Source organism: Phalangium opilio, unplaced genomic scaffold, assembly GCF_054372755.1.
Source record: "Phalangium opilio isolate 3A_F unplaced genomic scaffold, DU_Popi_V2 ptg000045l_1, whole genome shotgun sequence".
Lineage (NCBI taxonomy): Eukaryota > Metazoa > Arthropoda > Arachnida > Opiliones > Phalangiidae > Phalangium > Phalangium opilio.
The window spans coordinates 305,947-328,873 of record NW_028324168.1 but is presented as its reverse complement, the minus strand read 5'-3'; the positions used below and the strand labels follow the sequence as shown (position 1 = coordinate 328,873).

At 37.2% G+C, this 22,927-nt stretch overlaps 3 protein-coding genes across 5 annotated transcripts; 1 reads left to right on the top strand and 2 right to left on the bottom strand.

The window, feature by feature from the left end:
* The first annotated feature begins 4 nt into the window (after positions 1 to 4).
* LOC149676508 (contactin-5) lies at positions 5 to 3,725 on the top strand. Of its 2 annotated transcripts, XM_089837542.1 has the most exons (4): positions 5 to 152; positions 213 to 1,011; positions 1,070 to 1,733; positions 1,801 to 3,725. In XM_089837542.1, the coding sequence occupies exons 2-4, from the start codon at positions 433 to 435 to the stop codon at positions 2,577 to 2,579; spliced, it is 2,022 nt and encodes a 673-aa protein (XP_089693668.1). In that variant the 5' UTR covers positions 5 to 152; positions 213 to 432; the 3' UTR covers positions 2,580 to 3,725. The 2 variants fall into 2 exon arrangements, with proteins under 2 accessions (XP_089693668.1, XP_089693667.1); XM_089837541.1 differs by having other exon boundaries at positions 61 to 1,011.
* On the bottom strand, positions 3,721 to 5,791 carry CSN6 (COP9 signalosome subunit 6). Its single transcript, XM_089837563.1, has 7 exons — positions 5,548 to 5,791; positions 5,314 to 5,445; positions 4,697 to 4,785; positions 4,576 to 4,638; positions 4,130 to 4,486; positions 3,966 to 4,034; positions 3,721 to 3,891 (listed from the first exon to the last, which is right to left on the bottom strand). The coding sequence occupies exons 1-7, from the start codon at positions 5,693 to 5,695 to the stop codon at positions 3,820 to 3,822; spliced, it is 930 nt and encodes a 309-aa protein (XP_089693689.1). The 5' UTR covers positions 5,696 to 5,791; the 3' UTR covers positions 3,721 to 3,819.
* A 680-nt stretch (positions 5,792 to 6,471) lies between these two features.
* Positions 6,472 to 10,886, bottom strand: MCPH1 (Microcephalin). Of its 2 annotated transcripts, XM_089837546.1 has the most exons (10): positions 10,796 to 10,886; positions 10,258 to 10,692; positions 10,117 to 10,192; positions 9,771 to 10,041; positions 7,844 to 7,943; positions 7,562 to 7,753; positions 7,243 to 7,483; positions 7,066 to 7,182; positions 6,738 to 6,843; positions 6,472 to 6,659 (listed from the first exon to the last, which is right to left on the bottom strand). In XM_089837546.1, exons 2-10 carry the CDS (start codon positions 10,650 to 10,652, stop codon positions 6,625 to 6,627), a joined length of 1,533 nt encoding a protein of 510 aa, XP_089693672.1. In that variant the 5' UTR covers positions 10,653 to 10,692; positions 10,796 to 10,886; the 3' UTR covers positions 6,472 to 6,624. The 2 variants fall into 2 exon arrangements, with proteins under 2 accessions (XP_089693672.1, XP_089693671.1); XM_089837545.1 differs by having other exon boundaries at positions 7,562 to 7,943.
* Positions 10,887 to 22,927: the final 12,041 nt, after the last annotated feature.

Genomic DNA, 22,927 nt, shown 5'->3' with positions numbered 1-22,927 from the left:
TATGGCATCCCTGTCGGCCGAGTTCAAAGGAACCGGAAACAGGAAATTAATTATTCTCGTGAGTAGGCCAAATGACGTCACGTCCGAATGAGGCTTTCGATTGTTTTCGGTCAAAGTAGTTGGTTTTTTAGCGGAAATATAATTTTGTAAAGGTAAAACTCGGCCATTCTTCTACAATTTCAATAATTTAAAAAACGATTTGAACCGTAAAGGGAAAAAAAGTGCCAAAAAATATCGTCATGGGATTACAAAGAACCGAATTTTGGTTCAAAAATTATGTCCACGAAGTTTGACAGAAGCCAAGGATAACCGCCAAAAACCTCCAAAATATGTTAATTACCTTGGATTTCTAAGTATTTTTCAATGTCCTAATTATTTTTAAGACTGCGTACGCGCGAAATTATGTTAAATGTCCTAGTAATATAATTTAAAATGACCAACGAAACTCAAAAATCGCGAAACTGGACTATTCAGGGTGTGTTTCTGGTTATAATTTGCCTAACTATTACCGAAGCCGCACCTAAACAAGAATTTGAAGCGACCCCCGTTGATACCGAGGTAAATCCCCAACAAACGGTGAAACTAACTTGCAAAATAAGGAACAGACAAAGCGCGTGTCACTGGCTTCATAATTTAAAAGTTCGGGGCCAAATTGATGGAAAATACGAATATGTCAATACCCCTACCAATGGTGATTGCAGCATAACCATTAACAACGCGTCCTTAAAATACGACGATGGCAATTGGCAATGTCAAGTGGCCGCTGTTGCTGTTGAAAGGGAAAATCTCTTGTCAAACATGGTGAAATTAACTGTCAGAAACGAACCCGACCCTCCCATTATCGAACACGGAAATAAGTTGTATGGTAACATAAGATACAACACTGGGGATAATTTTGTGGCTGAAGCTGACAAAGAAAGCAAATTCAGTTGCATCTCCAAGAACGGAAATCCGCCAGCAATTTTAAAATGGTTCATAGATTCAAAGGAAATCACTTCTAACTCTGTTCAGGTAGGTCATTTGGGAATCAAGGGTGAGGGCCATACAAAATAATGTATCTCTTTTTCAGACTAATTTAACTGGAGAGACCAATAAAACATTCACGTCATCAAGTTCCCTGATTTACACATTCCAAAAAGATGATCACAACAAACGACTAAAGTGTGTGGCCCTTCACGCTACTTATCCCACTGGTTCCAAAGACGTCATTGTTAGTTTGAACATTTCTTACGCCCCTTACGTCAAACTTGAAGGAGAACCGACGGCGGACGTGGCGGAAGGAGACCAACTAACATTGAAATGCATCGCCAGCGCTAACCCTCCTGCCAGAATAATTTGGAAGAAATCGGGTGTCCCAAGATACAGTAATGATGAAATGCTCAAGTTTGAGAAAATCCAGAGAGCGGATTCGGGATATTATAGCTGCAGCGCCGAAAATTCCGTCGGTCAGAGTCAAGAAATTAGTCTTCACTTGGATGTTAAATTCAAACCAAATGTTAAGCGCGTATCTTCATCGTTAACGAAGGTCTTGTATAGCCACGTCAGTTTTGAATGCGAAGCTGAGGGAAATCCACCTCCCAGATATAACTGGTTGCAAAGCATAGAAGAGAAAGCCAACACTTGGCAACATAGAGGAAGCAACGCTACCCTGATCATACAAAACGCTACATACGCCTATCAGGGAAAGTACATCTGCGAAGTTTCAAATATAATTGCTGGACAAGAGTACAAAGGTATATTCCCCGCCTTCGGTTGTGACCTTATTAGTCTTTTGATAACAAAATAATTTTTTGTTTGAAGCCCTATCCACAGAAATTGAATTGGACATTGTCGGTCCACCTCAATACCTTAGAGAAAACGCAAAAAACAACGAGGAGGTCGTGGTGGAACGCGACGAAGACGCTATAATTGGCGTGACATTCTGTTCCGATCCACCTCCCAAAGAAATTCACTGGGAATGGGGCAGCGTCAAGATAAACGTCGACACGAGTCTGGCGCGTTATGTTTCCAAACCATTAATCCGGGAAGAATTACCGAGCGATTGTTTCGAAGCCAGACTAATTATCCAAAACGCGGAAAGCAGCGACGCTAGAAGATACACTTTATACGTCAACAATGAAAAGGGGGAGTCGTCCTTTGACGTTTCTTTACGCGTCAAGGAACCAGTCACAATGTCCGCGGTCATCGGGATTGTCGTTGGATGCATCGTCGTCGTTGTCATAGTCTTCCTGGTCGTCATTTACTTATTAAAGAAGGAACGTTGCTTCATTAGGAGACACGGATTTCACCCTGAAAGCGAGAACAGTAGTCAGAGACTCTCCGATGAGTTGCAAAACAATGGAAGGTCTTCCAGTAAAGATAGGGCCATTCCTCCAGACGCTCTCTATACTGACGTACAAGCTATCAGACATTACGAAAATCCTGACGCGGCCAAGAGAAGCCCGGATGGAATTGTCTACGCTGATTTGGATTTACCAGCTTTGAAATCGGAGAAACCTAAACTCCATAAATCTCACGAAAAGATCGAGTACGCGGAGATTCAGTTCAAACCAAATGACAAAAAGGATGATGAATTGTAAATTTTGATTCATGGTATAATCATTATGAATCATGAAAGAAATAATTCTTTCGATATTTATATTACAATGAACCTGAAATGGATCAGACATGAATAGTAGTATACATCGATATGTCATGAAATGAAAGAGATATTCCTTATTTTATTAACTGAATGATTCGAATCTCATGGTAAATACCTTAAAGAACAATGAGATAGTATCGCGTTTGAATTATAACACCCATTTTTTTTTCACGGATTTTAACATTAGCCTAAACACGTTGTTGTCATTAGTTGCCATATTCCCTAATTAGTGAGGTGCGCGATAGTGTGAGCTTGTTTTTAGATCACAATTTGTACTTAATTATTTTCGCATCACTTAATCACGTTTGTAATCTATCACAGAAAACCGTAGAATTTCCCGCATTTTACACATTTTAACACGTTAATTCACGTTTAATTTCCAAACCAGGCGGTTAACTATAAAGTAACGGCAGAACCCTACCTTCCACCTATGGGGAATTAACACAGGGTGCCGATAACTATTCTAACAAAATAGATATATATTTTTTCACTTAAACTTAACGAAGAAAATGGATTGTACTTAACTTATTTTCTGCCCTCCATCTCAGTATTTTATTTTTATATTTTTCAACCCCCCATTCCTTGAAGCGCAGAAATGTAAAATATTTTTAAACAAATGTTTTTTTAATGTAAGTCTTGTGATATATATATTTTTTTTTCTTTAGAAACTTTAAAATTAAATCCCGGTAGGCGAAATATTTTTATTTTTCTTTCTATATTTAACGCTAACGGCAAAGTACTTGATGTTAAAAGACACTAAGGTTAAGAAGAGTGTGTTTTTTTAGTGTCGTTTTGAAAAAGGATCCGAATATTGTCAGCTATAGTTGTTTGAAAAAAAAAAAAAAAAAAAACCGAAAAATGTGCTAAATTTTTAAATATCTTCGTAATATTTTTGTACTTATTTTTTTAAACGTTGATAACTCGATATTATAAATCTAAAAAACTTCCATTTTAAGAAATTTTTAACGTCGCTTGTTATTGGCCAAAAAAAAATATTAATGGAGCATTTTTAATGAATTTAATAAACGCAACATGATCTGAATTGTATTTTTTGAACCGTAAATAAAGATATTTGCAAATTTTATCGACTTTCAAAGGATTTGTTTTAATTAGTTAAGATGAAAAACAAAATATTTCACACAGAGATTATAGTGGTCTGTTTAAACATTGGTAAGTTTTTAAAAAAAGAGTCCCCTCATTCTACGACCCATACCTTGCCGATCATTAAGGATGTTAAATTTATTAACAAACTAAAGAAAAAACCCAAGTTAATTAAATTAGGTTTTTCAAGAAAACACCATCCCCTGAAAATGTTCCCACATACCTGATTAATTGTATTACAACTCTTCGTTAATGTTCCCAAGTAAGTCATTAGTCCAACATCGTTGCATTGCTGTAAGTATTAATTAGAGGTTCGTTTTGAAGAACTGCTGTCTTAGAAGGACCCTAATACCTCTTCACAAGATCTAATAATGAACGTTGGCTTACGTTATAAAATTCTTCTTTGAATGTGTTTGAACTTAAAACAGGAAGTCTATGACATAAACTGTACGCTTCCCTTAAAATTTCATGGTTTTGAGGGACTTGTCCCATTTGCACAGCTCGAACATAATCCAATATCAGTCTAACTCGACTGTGTAACATTTTTATGGCACTATGTTGAGCCTGTAAATGCTCAGCGACTAAAGAACTCTCCCCAGTTTCACTAGTTGACATTCGTGCCATGTGATCCAAACCAATTCTCTCCGCTTCTTCAGTAGCTAATGTGTATGGTAACTCGACAAATAGCATTGTAGCTTGGCCTTGGACCAAATCAATCACAGATTCGTACATTGCCACTGGTAACTTTTACCATTAAGGCAGAAGGGTGTTACAAAAGTTATCAGTAAAGAGAGAGAGAGAGAGAGAGGGGGGGGGGGGTTAAGGATTTTCACCTCAGTATGTCGAGCCAAAGGGCTTAGTTTGAGGAATACGGGGCTTTCGTTGATCTCGCAAACCTAAAAATGTACCTATTTGATCTGCAGTTCGCGGCTTAAAACTTTATAATTTTCTAACCTGCTTATGAATTTTGATGTCAGATTCATTTGGGGCGTCCCCGGTTGTGTACCAGCCCAGAAAATCGAGATCACTGAATACTTGTTTAACTATTAAACGTAGTTTAAAATTAACTAACAATTTGAACACCCTTCCCACATGATGTTAACACCATCCGTGTTAAATTAAAAGGTCAGATAACATAACATTATATCTTAAAAGAACGGCCTCTTCCTAAATATAGCAGGAAAAATATTAAAATAATAAATGATCTCTTATTACAAAATAATTGGCATTTAATTAGTCTTAAAAACGAGGACTACTGTGCCGCCATTGCTTTAGTGGCGTCAGAACTCTTACACATACGTGATTGGTTGAATTCTCACTGGCTGGGAGAGGCTAGGGTAAGGTGGGACATAGCCCACTCGATCACGCGCGTAAGAGGTTCGAATTTGGCAGTCTCCACTAAAACAATGGCGGCGCATTAGTCCTCGTTTTTAAGACCAATTAAATGCAAATTATTTTGTAACATGAGATCATTTATTTTTTGATAATTTTGCTTTTAAATTTAGAAGAAGGCCGTTCTTTTAAGGTATAATGTTTTGTTATCTGAACTTTCCTTTAACACTCAGACTTACATTGCTGCTCCTTTCCATTGTAATAATCTCTATCTATAACGATATCCTCTTCGATTTTATCAAAAACCAACTCGAAAGAGTTCATTATTTCAAGATTTCGACCCTTTTGCTTTCCAATCAAAGCCCCAATAACTAATATTTAAATAAAATCAAGCCCAACCAGTATAATTTCGTATAAGGATTAGCACCGAGTGCACTTTGCTAACCATTGACCAAGGCTTAGAAAAAATTTACCTTGTTGCGGAGCTCCGGCTTGAGCTTTTATTCGCGTCCAATGTTCCGAGACATTCATAATTACTAAAGGATGTAAGGATACCGAGACACTTCCAGTCGTTCCAGACGCTGCCATAACATTTTTACCTGGTGCTTCATCAACTTCCATAATAAAAACTAATTAATTATAACTATCACCGAAGACCGAACCAAACTGCGACGTGCGACTGTACTCTGAAAATTCAAACCGCGAACTGAGCCTATAGCAGACGACATAATAATTGTTACGCGCGTGATTGGTCAATTCAAATATTTTGCTGAACATAAGCTAATTTCAAACCGCGAATTTAAATAATTAGTTACGTTAATTGAAATAAATTCCATTCAAAACTAATTAGACTTTAAAACTTAATTCATATAAATGTTAAGTTTATTTATAATAAAATAAATAGTCGGTTGTATTATTTAAAAAGTAAATAAAATTATATTTTAAGCAAACTGACCCAATAGCAGACGACATAAGCAACGAATTATTACTCACGTGATTGGTCGATTCAAAACTTTTGCTGAACATAAGCTAATTTCAAACCGCGAATTTAAATAATTAGTTCCGTTAATTGATAAAAATTCCATTTAAAGCTAATTAGACTTTAAAACTTATTTTATATAAATGCTAAGCCCATTTATAATAAAGAAATAGTCGGTTATATTACTTAAAAGTAAATAAAATTATATTTTAAGCAAACTGACCCAATAGCAGACGACATAATAATTCTTACTCACTGATTGGCCAATTCAAACATTTTGCTGAACATAAGCTAATTTCAAACCGCGAATTTAAATAATTAGTTACGTTAATTGGTAAAAATTCCATTTAAAGCTAATTAGACTTTAAAACTTATTTTATATAAATGCTAAGCCCATTTATAATAAAGAAATAGTCGGTTATATTTTTGCAAAAGTAAATATAAATATATTTTATTATAATATGAATATTTCATTTAATTACCAACAATATAAAGAAAGATTAAAACTATAGTAGAGTATAATTAAAGTTAAAAACACAAAATGAACACACAATTAAAAAGGTTTTCATAGTCAAACCTTAAACTTTTGAAAGTTGGAAATGCAATCTTTAAATTTGAATGAGAAAAAAAAATATATTAGATTCTAATTAAGATAATTAAAATTAAATAAAAATTGAAACACACCGAGTATAAACTTTTCGTCAACGTGAGTAATATCAGGATCTTCATCGGTAGAATGATTTTTAAAATTGCCAACAATGACATTACACTTTCTGTAGCAAGTTGTGACCTTAATTAAATAAAAGTAACTTAAAAGTTAATTAATTTTTTAATCTTAATTAAAATTCTACAAAATGGAGCAAGTTGCATTGCAAAAGGCGTGATTAAAGGAAGTTAAATATTTTATTACTAACGTAATTAAAGTCTTAGGAAAGCAATGGAAATAGAGAGAAAAGATTCCAATAATAATTAAGTTGATTAAAATTAATTATAATTAAAATATTATATTTACCTCTCCACCACCTAAAGTTATTAAATTAGCCAAATCAACAGCGGGAGGCGATGAACCGGGAGAAATGAAGAATTTCCCACAACCTTTGAATATATTAATAATCTCTGGTTTACGAACCTGAAATATTAATTAATTAATATTTAAAGTCATTTTAATCGCGATTAAAAATTAAATTACCTGTGAGGAAGGAAAATATTCAACCAATTCAAACAATTTCTCATCCAACCATTTGTTAGCTTCTAAAGAACTCATGAGCCAATCACCATTAAGAATAAAGCAACCGCGCATTAATCCATATAGAACATTCAAAGTTCTTTTATTATCACCGCAAATAACGTGAGTTGTATTTTTAGTTACATTGTTGACTATTTCAAAGCCTCCCAAGGCTTTAACAATCGCGTAAGCCGTATCATTCATTCTTTGAATTGAAAAAAAATTAATTAATTAATTAACAAAGGTTAAAAATGAATTAAAATTAATTATAAATAAGACTTACTCGGAGTTGAATGCGGTGAAAACCATTTGTTTTACATCATTTTCACTCTTGGCTTTTTTTCTGGTGGTTCTTTCGTGAGGTTTTTTTGTCAATTGAAAGTCCTCTAAACTTCTCCTACATTTTAAAACATCTACGACAACTGCTTTGTTCGTATCTTTTGTGAGCGCCGCGTGCAATTTTAAGGCACTCTCCCTTTTTTGAGAATCATTATTTAAATTATTATTATCAATTTCGTTAAGTAGAATACTAGTGTCGTTTTCTTTTCTATCTGAAGATTTGAACCTTTTCGTGTTCGATTCCTTCAAAGGCGATCGCGCGCGTTGTTTCTTATTAACAGGCGTTGATTTTGATACCGGACTTCCTAAAAATATCCCACCTTCACCTAAACATTCAAATAGATTAACCAGAAAATTGTTAAAATGGATCAAATTCATCGGAAAATGATAAAAAAAAATTAAAAATTGATCAATTTTGTTGGAAATTCTTTGAAATTGATCAATTTTATTGGAAATTCTTTGAAATTGATCAATTTTGTTGGAAATTCTTTGAAATTGATCAATTTTGTTGGAAATTCTTTGAAATTGATCAATTTTGTTGGAAATTCTTTGAAATTGATCAATTTTGTTGGAAATTCTTTGAAATTGATCAATTTTGTTGGAAATTCTTTGAAATTGATCAATTTTATTGGAAATTCTTTGAAATTGATCAATTTTGTTGGAAATTCTTTGAAATTGATCAATTTTGTTGGAAATTCTTTGAAATTGATCAATTTTGTTGGAAATTCTTTGAAATTGATCAATTTTGTTGGAAATTCTTTGAAATTGATCAATTTTGTTGGAAATTCTTTGAAATTGATCAATTTTGTTGGAAATTCTTTGAAATTGATCAATTTTGTTGGAAATTCTTTGAAATTGATCAATTTTGTTGGAAATTCTTTGAAATTGATCAATTTTGTAGGAAATTCTTTGAAATTGATCAATTTTGTTGGAAATTCTTTGAAATTGATCAATTTTGTTGGAAATTCTTTGAAATTGATCAATTTTGTTGGAAATTCTTTGAAATTGATCAATTTTGTAGGAAATTCTTTGAAATTGATCAATTTTGTTGGAAATTCTTTGAAATTGATCAATTTTGTTGGAAATTCTTTGAAATTGATCAATTTTGTTGGAAATTCTTTGAAATTGATCAATTTTGTTGGAAATTCTTTGAAATTGATCAATTTTGTTGGAAATTCTTTGAAATTGATCAATTTTGTTGGAAATTCTTTGAAATTGATCAATTTTGTTGGAAATTCTTTGAAATTGATCAATTTTGTTGGAAATTCTTTGAAATTGATCAATTTTGTAGGAAATTCTTTGAAATTGATCAATTTTGTTGGAAATTCTTTGAAATTGATCAATTTTGTTGGAAATTCTTTGAAATTGATCAATTTTGTTGGAAATTCTTTGAAATTGATCAATTTTGTAGGAAATTCTTTGAAATTGATCAATTTTGTTGGAAATTCTTTGAAATTGATCAATTTTGTTGGAAATTCTTTGAAATTGATCAATTTTGTTGGAAATTCTTTGAAATTGATCAATTTTGTTGGAAATTCTTTGAAATTGATCAATTTTGTAGGAAATTCTTTGAAATTGATCAATTTTGTTGGAAATTCTTTGAAATTGATCAATTTTGTTGGAAATTCTTTGAAATTGATCAATTTTGTTGGAAATTCTTTGAAATTGATCAATTTTGTAGGAAATTCTTTGAAATTGATCAATTTTGTAGGAAATTCTTTGAAATTGATCAATTTTGTAGGAAATTCTTTGAAATTGATCAATTTTGTTGGAAATTCTTTGAAATTGATCAATTTTGTTGGAAATTCTTTGAAATTGATCAATTTTGTTGGAAATTCTTTGAAATTGATCAATTTTGTTGGAAATACTTTGAAATTGATCAATTTTGTTGGAAATACTTGGAAATTGATCAATTTTATTGGAAATACTTGGAAATTGATCAATTTTATTGGAAATACTTGGAAATTGATCAATTTTATTGGAAATTCTTTGAAATTGATCAATTTTATTGGAAATTCTTTGAAATTGATCAATTTCATCAGAAATTCATTAAAATAATTCAAATTCATCAGAAAATTCATTAAAATAATTCAAATGCACCAGAAAATTCATTAAAATAATTCAAATTCATCAGAAAATTGACTAAAACTTACTGAATAGTTTTCTCTTGGTTTCTCCCTGTTCAACTATTACTTTTCTCCTATTTTTTCTCTTAGAAGTTATTGGCAAAACTGTTTCTGAAGTTGAAATTGGTAAACTTGGCGTCGATGGGCAATTTTTTGGTGATGGATGAGGAGATTGAGTCACCAAATTTGTTTCCTCCTTCAGCCTTTGTTTAATATTCTCCACAATCCTCTTGCTCTCCTCAAAACTTCTTTCATTATCTTCAATTGTTTTTGTGTGTTTTAGGCCATAAAGAAGTTTCTGCAATATTGGGAAGAGATTTAATTTACTTCTAGAAGGTTAAATATTAATTGTGAAAATACTGAAAATACTTACAGGGCGTTTTCCATATGTTTTATAATCTTTAATGAGATAGGGTTCCTCGGGAACGTGTCTCTTCTCATTTTTGCATCTAAATTACCATTTAATCTTTTCAAAAATCTAATTCGAGTCGAAAAAGGAATGTTAAGTACTTACCTATCAAGCCAGACAACAGAAACAACGGGAATATTCCTTTCCATAGCTTTCTTAAAGGTACTTTCCCTTCCACGTTTGAACAAGACGTGTGTCACTTTTTTATTAAAAGTTCGCGAAACTGTAGCTCCTAAATAAAGTAAATGTTCACCGAAAAGCAGCGAAAGATCCTCCATTTCCGATCGAACTTCCACAAAAGCCACAACGTTCTTCAATACATCTTCAAACACGAGACTAGAACTTTTTTTATTGGAAGAAGTGGTACCATTTGACCCCAAAACGGTTTTACAAGCGACTGGAGTCTTAGAAAGAGCGTCTGTTGCCGTTGAAGAGATGTTAATTAAGTTCTCCTCTTGTAATTGTACTAACGGCAACGATTTTGCGTTTAATTTTGACATCTAGATACTTTTTGATGACACCAGATGGACCAAGGCTTAGCTGAAAAGTTAATTTTTATCTATTCATCTAAACCTTTTGAGCTTGTTATTGATTAAAATCTATTCCATAATAGTTTATTTATTAATAACAGTCATTTACTCACCAAAAAATATGAAAATTTGTACAATATGAAGTTAAAAATTTGATCAATGACATTGGCCTACTTACGCCGTTAAGAAGGAAGCAGTTTCGAAGCGGCAACTCTATAGACCTTGGTTTCGAAATTCCGAGAAAGCCACGTGATCATATCGTCATCATCATCCTTCGGTTTGGTTCAGTTCAGTACAGTACCCATTACCAAGAGTGCTTTAAAAAAGTAGCGCGAATTTTAAATACGAGATCCGTGTATGTTTGAAATAAAAACCGCCGAAAGCTTGGATAAAAAAGAAAAAGATAATTTAAAAGTCTACATTAGAAACGAAATGAATTATAATCTTATTAACAAATATTTACGAAGATGAAAATTAATATTACTTTGAGATAATCAGTAAACACATTGATTTTAGACTCCTTACATAATTACTTTAATTCAATCTAAACACGACATAGGATGTGGAGTTGTCATTTCGAGTAATTTTTTCGTCAATTTAATCAATTTGATCAAAAATATTCCCACGCTTTATTAGAGGCATTCATAGTATTTTATTCAGGGAGGAGAGACTGATTTTATTCGCACCCCTCGATGGCCCTCCCGTCGTTTAAAACACTGATATCTTCTTTCTATAAATTCATCCCCTATTAGCTCGGCTAAAAGAGCGGTCGGTGTTAAGCGTAAAACAGCGTTTAAGGCATATCCCGGAGGGGCTGCCTCTATACCAGAAAGGGTTGGTGGCGTACCCGGCTCTCCCTCGTTGGGTTGGTTGTCACCCCGCAACCACGGTGGTTTTACCCTTTTCAGCCCCGAAAAAAACGGAACCTCCGGCTTAATTCGAGCTTAACCATCAAGACTATACACTGAAAGACAATCTTAGAAGGGATAAATTTCAAACAAGTCGACGGGGTGAAAACTATTCATTCAAAGGATGGAACTTCAATCCTTTGCTCAAGGGGGGATTGCTGGCTTTTTATATCAAATAAAAGCGACTCCGGCGGCGAATCGAATTGAACGTAGCGGGGGTGTAGCCCCCCGTTTAAGAGGCGCCAATAAAAAGGGGCGCTAGGGACACGCGCCCTGTTTAATAATTTTACAGCGTTAATCGTTTCGCGTCAGTCACTTAATGAGGAGAACCAATAAGAAACGTTCATCGTAGCGATGCCCCATCCAATCAGAGAAGAACATAATCAATTAAATTAAATTAGGTTAAATAATATGTAGAGATAATCGATTTATCACGGCTGCTTCGGAATTTTATACTTTGATTTCTTCTAAATCACATTTGAAGAAGGATAAGTTTATCTCATCGCGTACAGTGTGGGGCGCCACCCCCACGATAGATAAAGTGATGGGGGTGGGATGGGAGGACGCGGGAAATAATGGTCTAAACAGAGACGTGTAGTAGAATGGACGGTTTCTATTTCTAGATAAGGAGTCGCGGATAATACTTTGAACGAGTCAATATAAACGAAAAAAAAGTAACTTTAAAACGTGTTAGCTCCATAAAGAGAGAGGTATGGAGTAAGAAAAAGCGTGGTTGCCATCAAAAAACCTCCAGCTAGAAATTGAAGATAGGAACTGAACTTCTCATTGATTTTCCTTTGAATGTCGCCGCGTCAACGATTTATTTTTCATTTCAAAATAAAATCACCATTTTCTATTGAAATATGTTTAGCAAACGTGATCGGGCCTTGGCTAATCACTCGACAATAAATCGCGCGCAATTTCAAAATTTAAACGCATTGAAGAAGCACGTGACATTACAGAATTATTAAAGCGCGCGAAATAAAAAATTACCAACCAAGGCTTATCGAATTCTTTCAAATTCATAATACTTTGTATAGTCATAGGGTGTCTTTTAAATCCGCCAAAAAACTACAGTACTCAATGAACGCAGCGGTATACCTCTTCCGCTCTTATACTTTTTGGTAGTTTATCATTGCGCTCGCAACGGTATAATCCAGGAGAGAGTATATATATTTTTGGGGATCTTATATAGCTAGAGCTCGGCGGCTATTATATTGGGATTGGTCGATCGGGGCTAGCTTTCCTTTGGCTTTAGGCAATTGTCATTCGTTTCTAGGGATAAAAACATGGATGGTGCCAAGTGATAGCCACCGCCACCGTCGCCACCGACAGACCGACTAATCTTTCTTCCTCCCAAAAAGAGGGAAAAAGTTCCTCATTCGAAGTAAGAAGAGGAATTACTCTATATATATTGGTACTTGATTAGTCTATGCCATCACAATCTTCGGGTGTCTCAGGATTTCGTTTATCAATCGTTGGGGAATGGACCGAGGACCAATTGTTAGACTTAAGACGCGGTGACACACGTTCCTATACTTTTCTTGGGTTATTTATACTCTAACAAATTCCCCGATTTCTCGAGATTTTTCCTGAACCCACGACCAGAAACATCGTGTGTTGACCTCTTTAATAGAAGCGCTTAAGGCACTGGTTCCTTTCAGAATGGCCAAGCTATTCCGGGCTTCGTTACGGGATTCGATAACGGCTATAGCTTGTTTGGTCAACTTTATCCCTCCCTCCCTCCCCCTTTTCTCTCTTTCTCTTGAGAAAGAGAAAACCAGAACAGAAAAATGAAGCGAAAGAAACTTATTTCTGTCATTGACCATAAACCCGATTTATTCTCAAACGCGCGATAAACGAATACAGCCCGTAAGTCCAACCGCGTCATTACATCAAACGAACCTAGAGTTCAACTTAAAATTATACAACGGTCCATCTTTAGTTAAGTATGGGCAGTATGGGGAAACTTATTTCTGTCATTGACCATAAACCCGATTTATTCTGGCAGCACGCGCGAAGTATACGGCCCGAAAGTCCAACTGCGTCATTACATCAAACGAATCTTTAGGTCAATTTAAAATTATACTACGGTCCATCTTTAGTTAATTATATAAGTATGGGGAAACTTATTTCTGCCATTGACCATAAACCCGATTTATTCTCGAACGCGCGATAAAGGTATACAGCCCGTAAGTCCAACCGCGTCATTACATCAAACGAACCTATAGTTCAATTTAAAATTATACTAAGTTCCATCTTTGGTATATATTATATAACGTACTACTTTCTTCATCGAATATTTAAGGGCGCGGTCTTATTTCCTTATTCCTATTGAAGGGGAGGGGGAAATGCTTCGATCCAAAAGGAAGAAGAAGCAAGGGATATGGTCATACAATACAGAAAACAACCTTAGATTGCTTCGAAATTCTATCAGTTTATAAAGGTTTTTCTAACACTTTTCAAGATTGCGTTGGAAGCTAATAAAAGCAATGGTGGTGGTAGTGGTGGTGGGAGATGTTCTATTTACAACTATCTACCCCTCTAAAACCCCCTCCTCCAAGGAAGGTGCAGTGGGGTGTGAGGGGTTCATGGTGGTCTTAGCTAGGGCCGAATTTTGCATTTATATTGGCCGCCTGAAATTCGCTCCAGGCTTAAGCTTACCCCCGAATTGCGCGCTTCCCATCCTAGATTCCGTTTTTGCCCAAACCCCCCCGAACCCCACCACCACCTTCCCTCGAAGCCTCCCGTCTTAAAGTACTCCCCCCCCCCTCCAGTGGAAAAAAAAATTCTCAGTCCGAATTTAAGCCGATAATGCTATATAGGAAATATATATATTCCTATAGGATTGTACATGTATATCGACTAGACTATACTGTATAGATAGATAGCTATTGCGAGTTATTTTTTCGAGGGCCTGATGATACACCTATGTATATACTTAGTTTCCATCCCTAATAAATATTCCGCACCCAAAATGTTCTTCTACATTTTTCCTGTATAGTTAGGTCTAGGAACCATTTTCCCAAATGTTTAAAAGAAAAGATCCCGGTTCTAAAACATTACACCTTAAAAAAATATAAAAGGAATTAAACATTAAAAAATTAATGATCCTTTATTACAATATGAAAATTAGTCTTAAAAAAATCAAGGACTACTGTGCCATTCGCCATTGCTTTAGTGGCTGGCGTCTGCCAACCAGAACCCCTTACCCTATAGGTGATTGGTTGAAGCAATCCCGTGCAGGTTATGGCTCTAGCAGACAACAAATAAGAGATCATTTATTTATTTTTAAATATTTAATTACTTTCATATTTAGAAAAAAAGGTCGTTATTTTAAGGTATATTGTTATATTGCCTGAACCTTTTCTCTCAATTCAATTCATGAATGATTTCTCCTGGAATTTCTCGTAACTAGGACTACATCCTCCCAAATTAAAATTAAACTCCATAACCTTTCCTCGTACTCCAGGTTTTTCCCTGACCCCATGGTTGTCAACTTTGTCATCAGAAGTCTTAGCTTAGGCCATTCAAAAACAACCTAAACACCAATCCAATGGAGAACGTTATTTTCTAGAGAATTTTTTTTACACGCTTCGCGGGGATTATGGAATATACACGCGAGAGAGAGAGAGAGAGAGAGAAAGTCGACTACATTTTCCGCTATAGACTTTAAAATAACGAGTACAGGAGTTTGGTAGAGGGGGGGTTAAAATGTAGAAATACAAAAGTTTAATGTTTTGGAACGAATGCAAAACACGTTGCTACCAGCGCAGCTCTCTTGTTTCGTTGCCCAAGCCTTAAGTCCCGCCAAGCGTAGATACTACAGGGGCTTCTCCTTTTATAATCCATGGGGGGGGGGACACGACAACGTTCCCGTAATGGCCGCCAAGGCTTCGCATGGGGACAGAAAAATAGATAAATAAGAGAATGAGAAAACTAAAATTCCATGACAGCGGTCCAGTTTTTATATATATATATATAAATAAATAAAAGCGCAATTGCAATTAATTGCGGTTAGTTGTTGCAACTTGCATGCACGTATAAATATATGTAATAATGGACTACGGGAGGTTTTTAGGCGGGAAGGATGGAGTTGGGCTGCCAGTTTTTGCAATCTTATCACGCGATAAGGAACAGAGAGAGAGAGAGAGAGAGAGAGAGAGAGAGAGAGAGAGAGAGAGAGAGAGAGAGAGAGAGAGAGAGAGAGAGAGAGGGAGAGAGAGAGAGAAATGGATGAAAAATCCAATAACTGCCTATAGTTATTCCCGCCAAAGCGAAGAGTCCGTTCTTCCCGAGGGGCGACTCACCCCTTACACCGCTGCCTATTTAAGGACCCCTTTTCGCTATCATCTTACCGAATGTGCAACCCCTCGGTTCATCCTTAGCGTGATATTTCGGAGCAAAAAAAGAAAAAGGTTCGCGTGAGACTATAGATAGAGTAAGTATACCCACTATATAGTAAGTATATAGAGTTGGAAATAAAAAAAAACCGTTTTCTACCTTTTACTACTTTCTTTCCTACGCGATTTTGCATTAGTATTCATCCGCCTGTACTTTATTTCAAGTACGAGGTTTGTAGGGGCGTATAGAAGATAGTTTGCACTCAAAGAGATGTAGACGAAAATTACATCGAAACCTGTATATTATTTAGACAACTTTTCAGCGCTCGCGCTAAAATTGAAATAAAAATATATAGTGTATATATATATTTTTGGGAGAACATATACAGATAGGTGTGAAAAAAGTGGGCGTGGCCTGACGTACTGAAGGATGATTTTTAGATATTTTTTCTTCTTCTTTTATTTTAAAGCCTTAGCAATCTTTGTCACTGGATATCCATCGCAGTAGCTAAAGGAGGAATGGAGGACGTTCTCAAGCTTGTTCCCGTTTATTTTGGCGCGCATTCTGAGACGGTCAACGACTATACGATAGTAAGGGGGGGAATGAGTATACGTGGGCCTGAAGGTTATTCCTATCTTTATGGAAAAGAAGTTTAAAAGGAAAGAAAAAAAAAGAGAGAGACGCGAGGAACGACGGGGAAAGCATGCAGTAACGGGGTTGCAGAATTGACGCTAGATCCATCACATTGACAGCGAGAAACGCGCCTCAAAGACCGATGCCACCTTATACCACCACCACCTTCACCTCCTTCGTCTCCTCCCTAAGACGTATTTTTCACGTCAAACTATATACCCGTATACTTCTACGCGTACTTCTAAACCATCTTTACATTAAAATCCATACCTTCCATCCATTTCAACCTGGATCCGATTACAATTACAATTCTCTGTCGATAAGAGAAAAGTATGGCGATAATTCTAATTATCTTGTGAAACTCTATACTCATACGTCTACGCGTACTTCTAAACCATCTATACATTAAAATCCATACCTTTCATCCATTTAAACCTGGATCCGATTACAATTACAATTCTCTGTCGATAAGAGAAAGAATGATCCAGTTGACAAAATCATGACGATAATTCTCATTTTCCTGTCAAACCCTGCACTCATACGTCTACGCGTACTTCTAAACCATCTTTACATTAAAACCCATAGCTTCCATCCACTTCAATCTGGATCTGATTACAATTCTCTGTCGATAAGAGAAAGAAATATCCCGTTGAGAAAATCATGGCGATAACACAAATTTTCAAGTCAAACTCTATACCCCATACGTCTACGTGTATTTCTAAACCATCTTTACATTAATACCCATACCTTCCATCCATTTAAACCTGAATCAGATTAAAATTACAATTCTCTGTCGATGAGAGAAAGAAAAAAAGATCCGCATGAAAGAAAAGCAGTGCCCGGTAGCGCGACAAATGGCGATTATTCTCAATTCGAGCCCAACAAAAGTGCAAGGTTTTTCTTATGCTACAAAAAGCTGCATTGTCGCATCCTTAAAATATGGCGATTTTTTAAGCACGTCGGGGGGTGGAGGGTAAAGGGCACTGGGCGGGATCGGTGGAAATTCCAGCTTATCTATCCTATTTAAAAAAAGGAGAGAGAGCGCGCGTCGAGGAGCTAGGCTGACTCCCAAATGTTTAGAAAGGTCATAAAGTCCTATCGGCATTGTTTATGGGCCATGGGAGATACGTCCTATACTTGGCGAAATGTCAGACTCCCTCTCCCTCTCTCTCGTTGCCCGTGTCCCCTAGTGCCTCCACTTCGTAATGGGGTTGTAGAGGAGACGAAGGAGGAGAGGAGAGACTAGCATCTGCATAAAGTACAGTACAGTCATGGAGGATAAATCAGAATGCTGCAAAAAGAACCATTAGAAAAGGAAGACGAAGAAGAAAAGGAAGGCAATTCCAACATGAACAGTTCTACTGCATCCCCTCTCTCTCTAAAAACTTTGCAACATCCCCGATGGATTTCATCCGTTTCTCGCCAACAAAAGAGATGAGATGGGATGGTTAGTATACGTTGGGACAATCAACAATCGATGGGGAGGGGGAAAACACCTAATCGAAAGTAGTTCAACCATCCGCAAGTCGATTTTGGGGGACGCTGTCATCGACAAAGTCAAAATAAATGAGCCTGGAATGGCACCGAATGTTCCGATATCCAGCTAGAGATACGGGTTGCTTGCCCGCGCCTTCAATGCTCCTTCTTTAATTTAATGGGCGAGACACTCTGAGATCGCGCTTGTGATTCCCAGTTGAAATTTTAAAGAAACAGAAATGCTTAAAGGAAAGATTCGGGTAACATAAGATTATACCTTAAAAGAAAGGCCTTTTTCTAAATATAAAAGGAATTAAATATTAAAAAAGAAAATAAATGATCTCTTATTACAAAATAATTAGCATTTAATTAATCTTAAAAACGTGGGCTACTGTGCCAAAATTAATTTGGTGGCGTCTGTCAGCCAGAACCTTTTACCCTTTGCGGGATTGGTTGAATTCTCACAGGCTGAGAGAGGTAAGGGTAAGAGGTTCTGGGTAGCAGACGCCACTAAAGCAATGGTGGCACTGTAGCCCACGTTTTTAAGACTAATTAAATGCTAATTATTTTGTAATAAGAGATAATTAATTTTTTAATATTTTTCCTTCTACATTTAGAAAAGGGCCGTTCTTTTAAGGCATAATGTGTAGAAACAAAAAAGGATCTTTTCCATTAAATTGGTGACAATTATAACAATTTATATTGATAATTAATCGAATTATTTATTGATACGTAGTTAAATGAAACCGATTAACTATTAAAACCCTCTTGGGGTCAGCCTGGCGGAATGATTCAAAATATACTTGGCGGCCATATTGTCTTTTTAAAAGGACAGTGAGAGTAGCGGAAAATCGTCACAAAACTGGAAATTTCTCGTTTTCTATTCCTATTTCGGGTGCCTGGGTTATCTTTCCTCGGCAGAAGAGGTATATAGACAAAAAGAGAAAACCCCCATCATAGTTGAGACAGTTGAGGAAGGGATCTCTCCACCATTCCCCATCCCCATGCATGGAAGAACAGAATCACGGATACAATATTCGGGTCTAGCTCCTCAAGGATCTCATCTAGTCTAGAGGGGACTTATTCTCCAAACGAATGTCCTTTTGGGGAGAGGAGTGTGGGTGGGGGGACTTTTGGAAACACACATGACAAATGACGAAACGTTCTCTCGGTTCTTGGGTCATTAACAACTCCGGTGAAGGACAGGGGACCGGGGACGGGATAGGGCGGGACACAGTCTTCTTGGAGCTTAGACACTATTTCTCATTCGCGACTAAAATGTCTTAAAGACGAACCCGAGCCCCCCCTCAACCCACCCTTCTTCTAGATCCTACGCCATCTAGTTGCTAGAAAGGACACCATTTAAATTAACCGTTGGAAAAAACCATTGGAAACGACGTAATCCGCTGGAAATCAAAATTTGCGGCGGCGGAAATATGTCCATTATTGTAAAGGGAGAGAGAGAGGGAAGGGAAGGGGGGCTAGCGACTTCTCATCCAATCAAGGCATACCAGTCGTAAAATGGAAAAATGGCGCGCTGGATCCCTTCATCTTTCTAGTTCCAGAATCCCCGCTGTATTTTTCTCATTTTCTTTCTATCTTTTGCCTATATAGCAGCCCTGGTCCAAGAAGAAGGAGAAAGAAAGAGGTCTGGGAGGAGGTGAGCGTATTTATCACTATGGGGGCGCGAGCTTTCGACTTTAGAAATGCCTAACACCCTGAGAGACTCGACTGACTCGCTCTCTCTCTACCCACCACCCTCGTCTGACCACCCGGCCACTGCATCAGCACCACCTTTCCATTTTTGGGGTGAAAGAGAAACGGAATATACGAATGGTGGACGGTGGTCGGGATGGGGGGCAGATATTCTTCGGCCATTTCGGGACAATTATTGATCATCCGTCATATAGTAGAAGCGGAAGAAGAAGTAGTATCGGGGGAGAGCGGTGCGTTTTTGCGCCTTACAAAGAACCATTTACAAAAAAGGGATCTACTAACGATGGATTTTGCTTCTTTTTCCGCCTTGGTAACGAAGATTCGTTCGTATCTCTTCTCCACCCTGCTGGTCACCACAGCGGCCGTCCAGGGATTTAGCCTTCCCTAATTGGATTATATTAGCGCCGCTCGCAATAACGACACCAGGATAAATTGACCCTTACACAAAAAAAGCAGCCCCTAATGTTACTTCCAATTAAAATACACTCTAGAAATACATGGACCTTCATTAATGTAAAAAACGCTTAACTACACGGCGCCTGTAAGATGACTTCACCCACACACTTCGAAGTTCGGCGTGAGAAACATGTCTACAGGGGCTACGACGAAATACACGAGGAATTAAACCCCTAAGGTTCATCTTTTACACACTACACCTTGAGAATAAAAACACGCCTGCAAGATGACTTCACCCGCAAACTTTAAAGTTCAGCGTGTGAAACATTTTTACAGGGGCTATGGAGAAATACACGAGGAACTAAACCCCTAAAGTATATCTTTCCCACACTACACCTTGAGGAAAAAAATATTAATATTTTTAATCCTAAAGCGAACGGGACCTAGATGGCTACGTCATTTCTTTAGGGGAGGGGCTAGAAAAAGGGGACAATCCCCCCAAGGAAGAGAGAGAGAGAGAGAGAGCTTTCTTTCTCAGATGTAACTGATGTATTATAAGAAATTTTGCACGGGTTTTTTTTTCAAGGAAGGGGGGCGTTAGAGGCTTCGTTTGAGCGTTAAATCTTGCAGAGGCGCTTTTTCCTTCTGAGCCATACTAAGAATGCTCAGGCGCTCTCTCTCTCTCTTTTACTCTAAAAGTATATAAAAAGTACGCGAGAGAGAGGGGTGAGACAGTTTTAAAGCCAAGATAATGGTATTAGGATATGACGGGTATAAATTTTGCCACCATACCCATCTTTGCGACCCCCTTAATGGACACGGCTCCCCCTTCCCCTCCCCCACCTCTCTCGCGCCCTATTCTTCCACCGACCAAGAAAAGATGGAACAGAGAGTGAGAGGTTGGGAAGTGGGAAGGTTCAAAAGTCTAAGGACACCCTTGGATTGCCTCGTACGAGAGAGAGAGAGAATGCGGACTGCACGATGGCGGTGCGACTATAATTTCTTGTTCTTGGGGCAAAGCCCCCCCCCCTTTCCTCTTCCCTCTCCGGTTCCACGGCCTACGCGACGAACGACCGACCGACCGACTGCTACTTTAATTTAATAAAAATGTAGGGAGTAACAAAAATTCCATATCGCGTTTTCTTCCAGCAAGCATGCTGCATGGACTCTCTCGCGCCCAAAAAGGAGGAGAGAGAAAAAAAAAATACTTTTTACGAGCTATTCGGGACTCGTATCAGAGCTTTTTGTCCTCAAATATAACGACACAACGAAAAAGAGTTTTAATATTACCTAAAAAGAAACATTTACAATTCCTAGAAACTTTTCAAAACGACCTTTCTTTCTTTCATTCATTCTTTATCTTTTCCAGTTCAAGTCCCTTAGTTCCGTTTCTTGCTCAGCATAATTTAAGATAATCTAGAGGCTATTACTAAAAGCAAACACCAAAATTACTATCCTTGGACACCTAAAACACTAAATACATTGGTGTCCCGGCCGCGTATCTTCATTAAGAACTATAGTGTCCTGGATAACGCCATGCTGGCATGACTTAAATTCGGACTGCACGCTACTTAGGGCGACACGAAAAACTGTCTTATACCAACTATACTTTATACTATAAAATTCGCTTTGTCCCTGAGGCCAGCGTTATCCCACCATGAAAACGAGGACAAACGACGCGGGGTAACGGCGGACTTGCCGTTAGATTATCCAAGCGAAATTTAGACGATGAGGCTATTTTTAGTATTACACCTGGAGCGTCTAGCTTAATATCCAATAAAAGCTATACGGGAAGAAATACCTTTTAAGAAAGATAGCGCGTTGAATATTTTTATATAGCCAACGGAGAGAGAGGGAGGGAGGGAAAGAGAGCGGGCGTTAGCTAGGCCTAAATGGAAAAGAAGCATTATTATCCTGTGGCATGCAGATACGTTCCATCCAGAAACGGATTCCACCAGCACCGCGTCGTCATCTCCGACTATACGCCGCCGGGAAGCTACTTTACTTTATCCGCGTCATGATTCTCGCCTAGCTTGATCTTCGCGGAGAAGCTTACCACGTTCATCTACTATTCAACTCAATTCGAATATAACCTAACATTAATGGACCGTGACGATATAATGGTCAAATCAAAGTCTAAAATGACCAGCACGCTAAAATTGAACGCTAAGTACTACTCCCCTCCTTCCCCACTGACGATAGATTTTGATAACGGTGCTTCTTCTATTTTTATGTCTGACTATTCTCTTTGGCAGCAACTGCATCATGAGATAATGGAATTCGTGGCAGTTGCTTATGGGGAATTTTGTATATAGTATAGTTAATTAAGCTTAAAAATCAAAAAGTTGCTATCACTAATAAATTAACCTAACCTTATAACAGTTTTAGTTCTAAGATTTTGGTTCCCATGCCATGAACCACTTTTACAAAAACTTTCTCATACATTTTCTTAGAACTGATTTTTATCTATGGCTCTCATCAACTATATACTCTATTGTTGTCCGTTCCCTCTCTGCGTGGACCGACCGCACCTTAGGCGGCGCGACAGAGAGGAACCTTTTCTCTTACTGCTGGTAACCCGTAACCCCTTTAAGCTGGTACCCAAAAATGGGCGCCAGGATACCTGGATGCCAGAGTGTCCCATTAATAACACTTTGACAGTCGTTGGGACATAATTGCTTCGGTGTGTGTGTGCTCGGCTCTGTAGAGTCGAGACACCAAAATTTCAAGAACGGAGAGAGTTCAGAACTGAAGAAAAAAAAGTTGACTAGT

Excerpts from the sequence above, each read along its gene's own strand:
- LOC149676508 (XM_089837542.1), top strand. The coding sequence starts at position 433 with ATGACCAACGAAACTCAAAAATCGCGAAACTGGACTATTCAGGGTGTG. Across the intron at positions 1,012-1,069 it reads TCACTTCTAACTCTGTTCAG|ACTAATTTAACTGGAGAGAC; the intron begins GTAGGTCATTTG and ends TCTCTTTTTCAG. Across the intron at positions 1,734-1,800 it reads TGCTGGACAAGAGTACAAAG|CCCTATCCACAGAAATTGAA; the intron begins GTATATTCCCCG and ends TTTTGTTTGAAG.
- CSN6 (XM_089837563.1), bottom strand. The coding sequence starts at position 5,695 with ATGGAAGTTGATGAAGCACCAGGTAAAAATGTTATGGCAGCGTCTGGA. Across the intron at positions 4,487-4,575 it reads CTTTGGCTCGACATACTGAG|TTACCAGTGGCAATGTACGA; the intron begins GTGAAAATCCTT and ends TAATGGTAAAAG. Across the intron at positions 4,035-4,129 it reads TCAAAGAAGAATTTTATAAC|CAATGCAACGATGTTGGACT; the intron begins GTAAGCCAACGT and ends TAATACTTACAG.
- MCPH1 (XM_089837545.1), bottom strand. The coding sequence starts at position 10,652 with ATGTCAAAATTAAACGCAAAATCGTTGCCGTTAGTACAATTACAAGAG. Across the intron at positions 10,193-10,257 it reads TCTGTTGTCTGGCTTGATAG|ATGCAAAAATGAGAAGAGAC; the intron begins GTAAGTACTTAA and ends ATGGTAATTTAG. Across the intron at positions 6,660-6,737 it reads TGACGAAAAGTTTATACTCG|ATTGCATTTCCAACTTTCAA; the intron begins GTGTGTTTCAAT and ends TCAAATTTAAAG.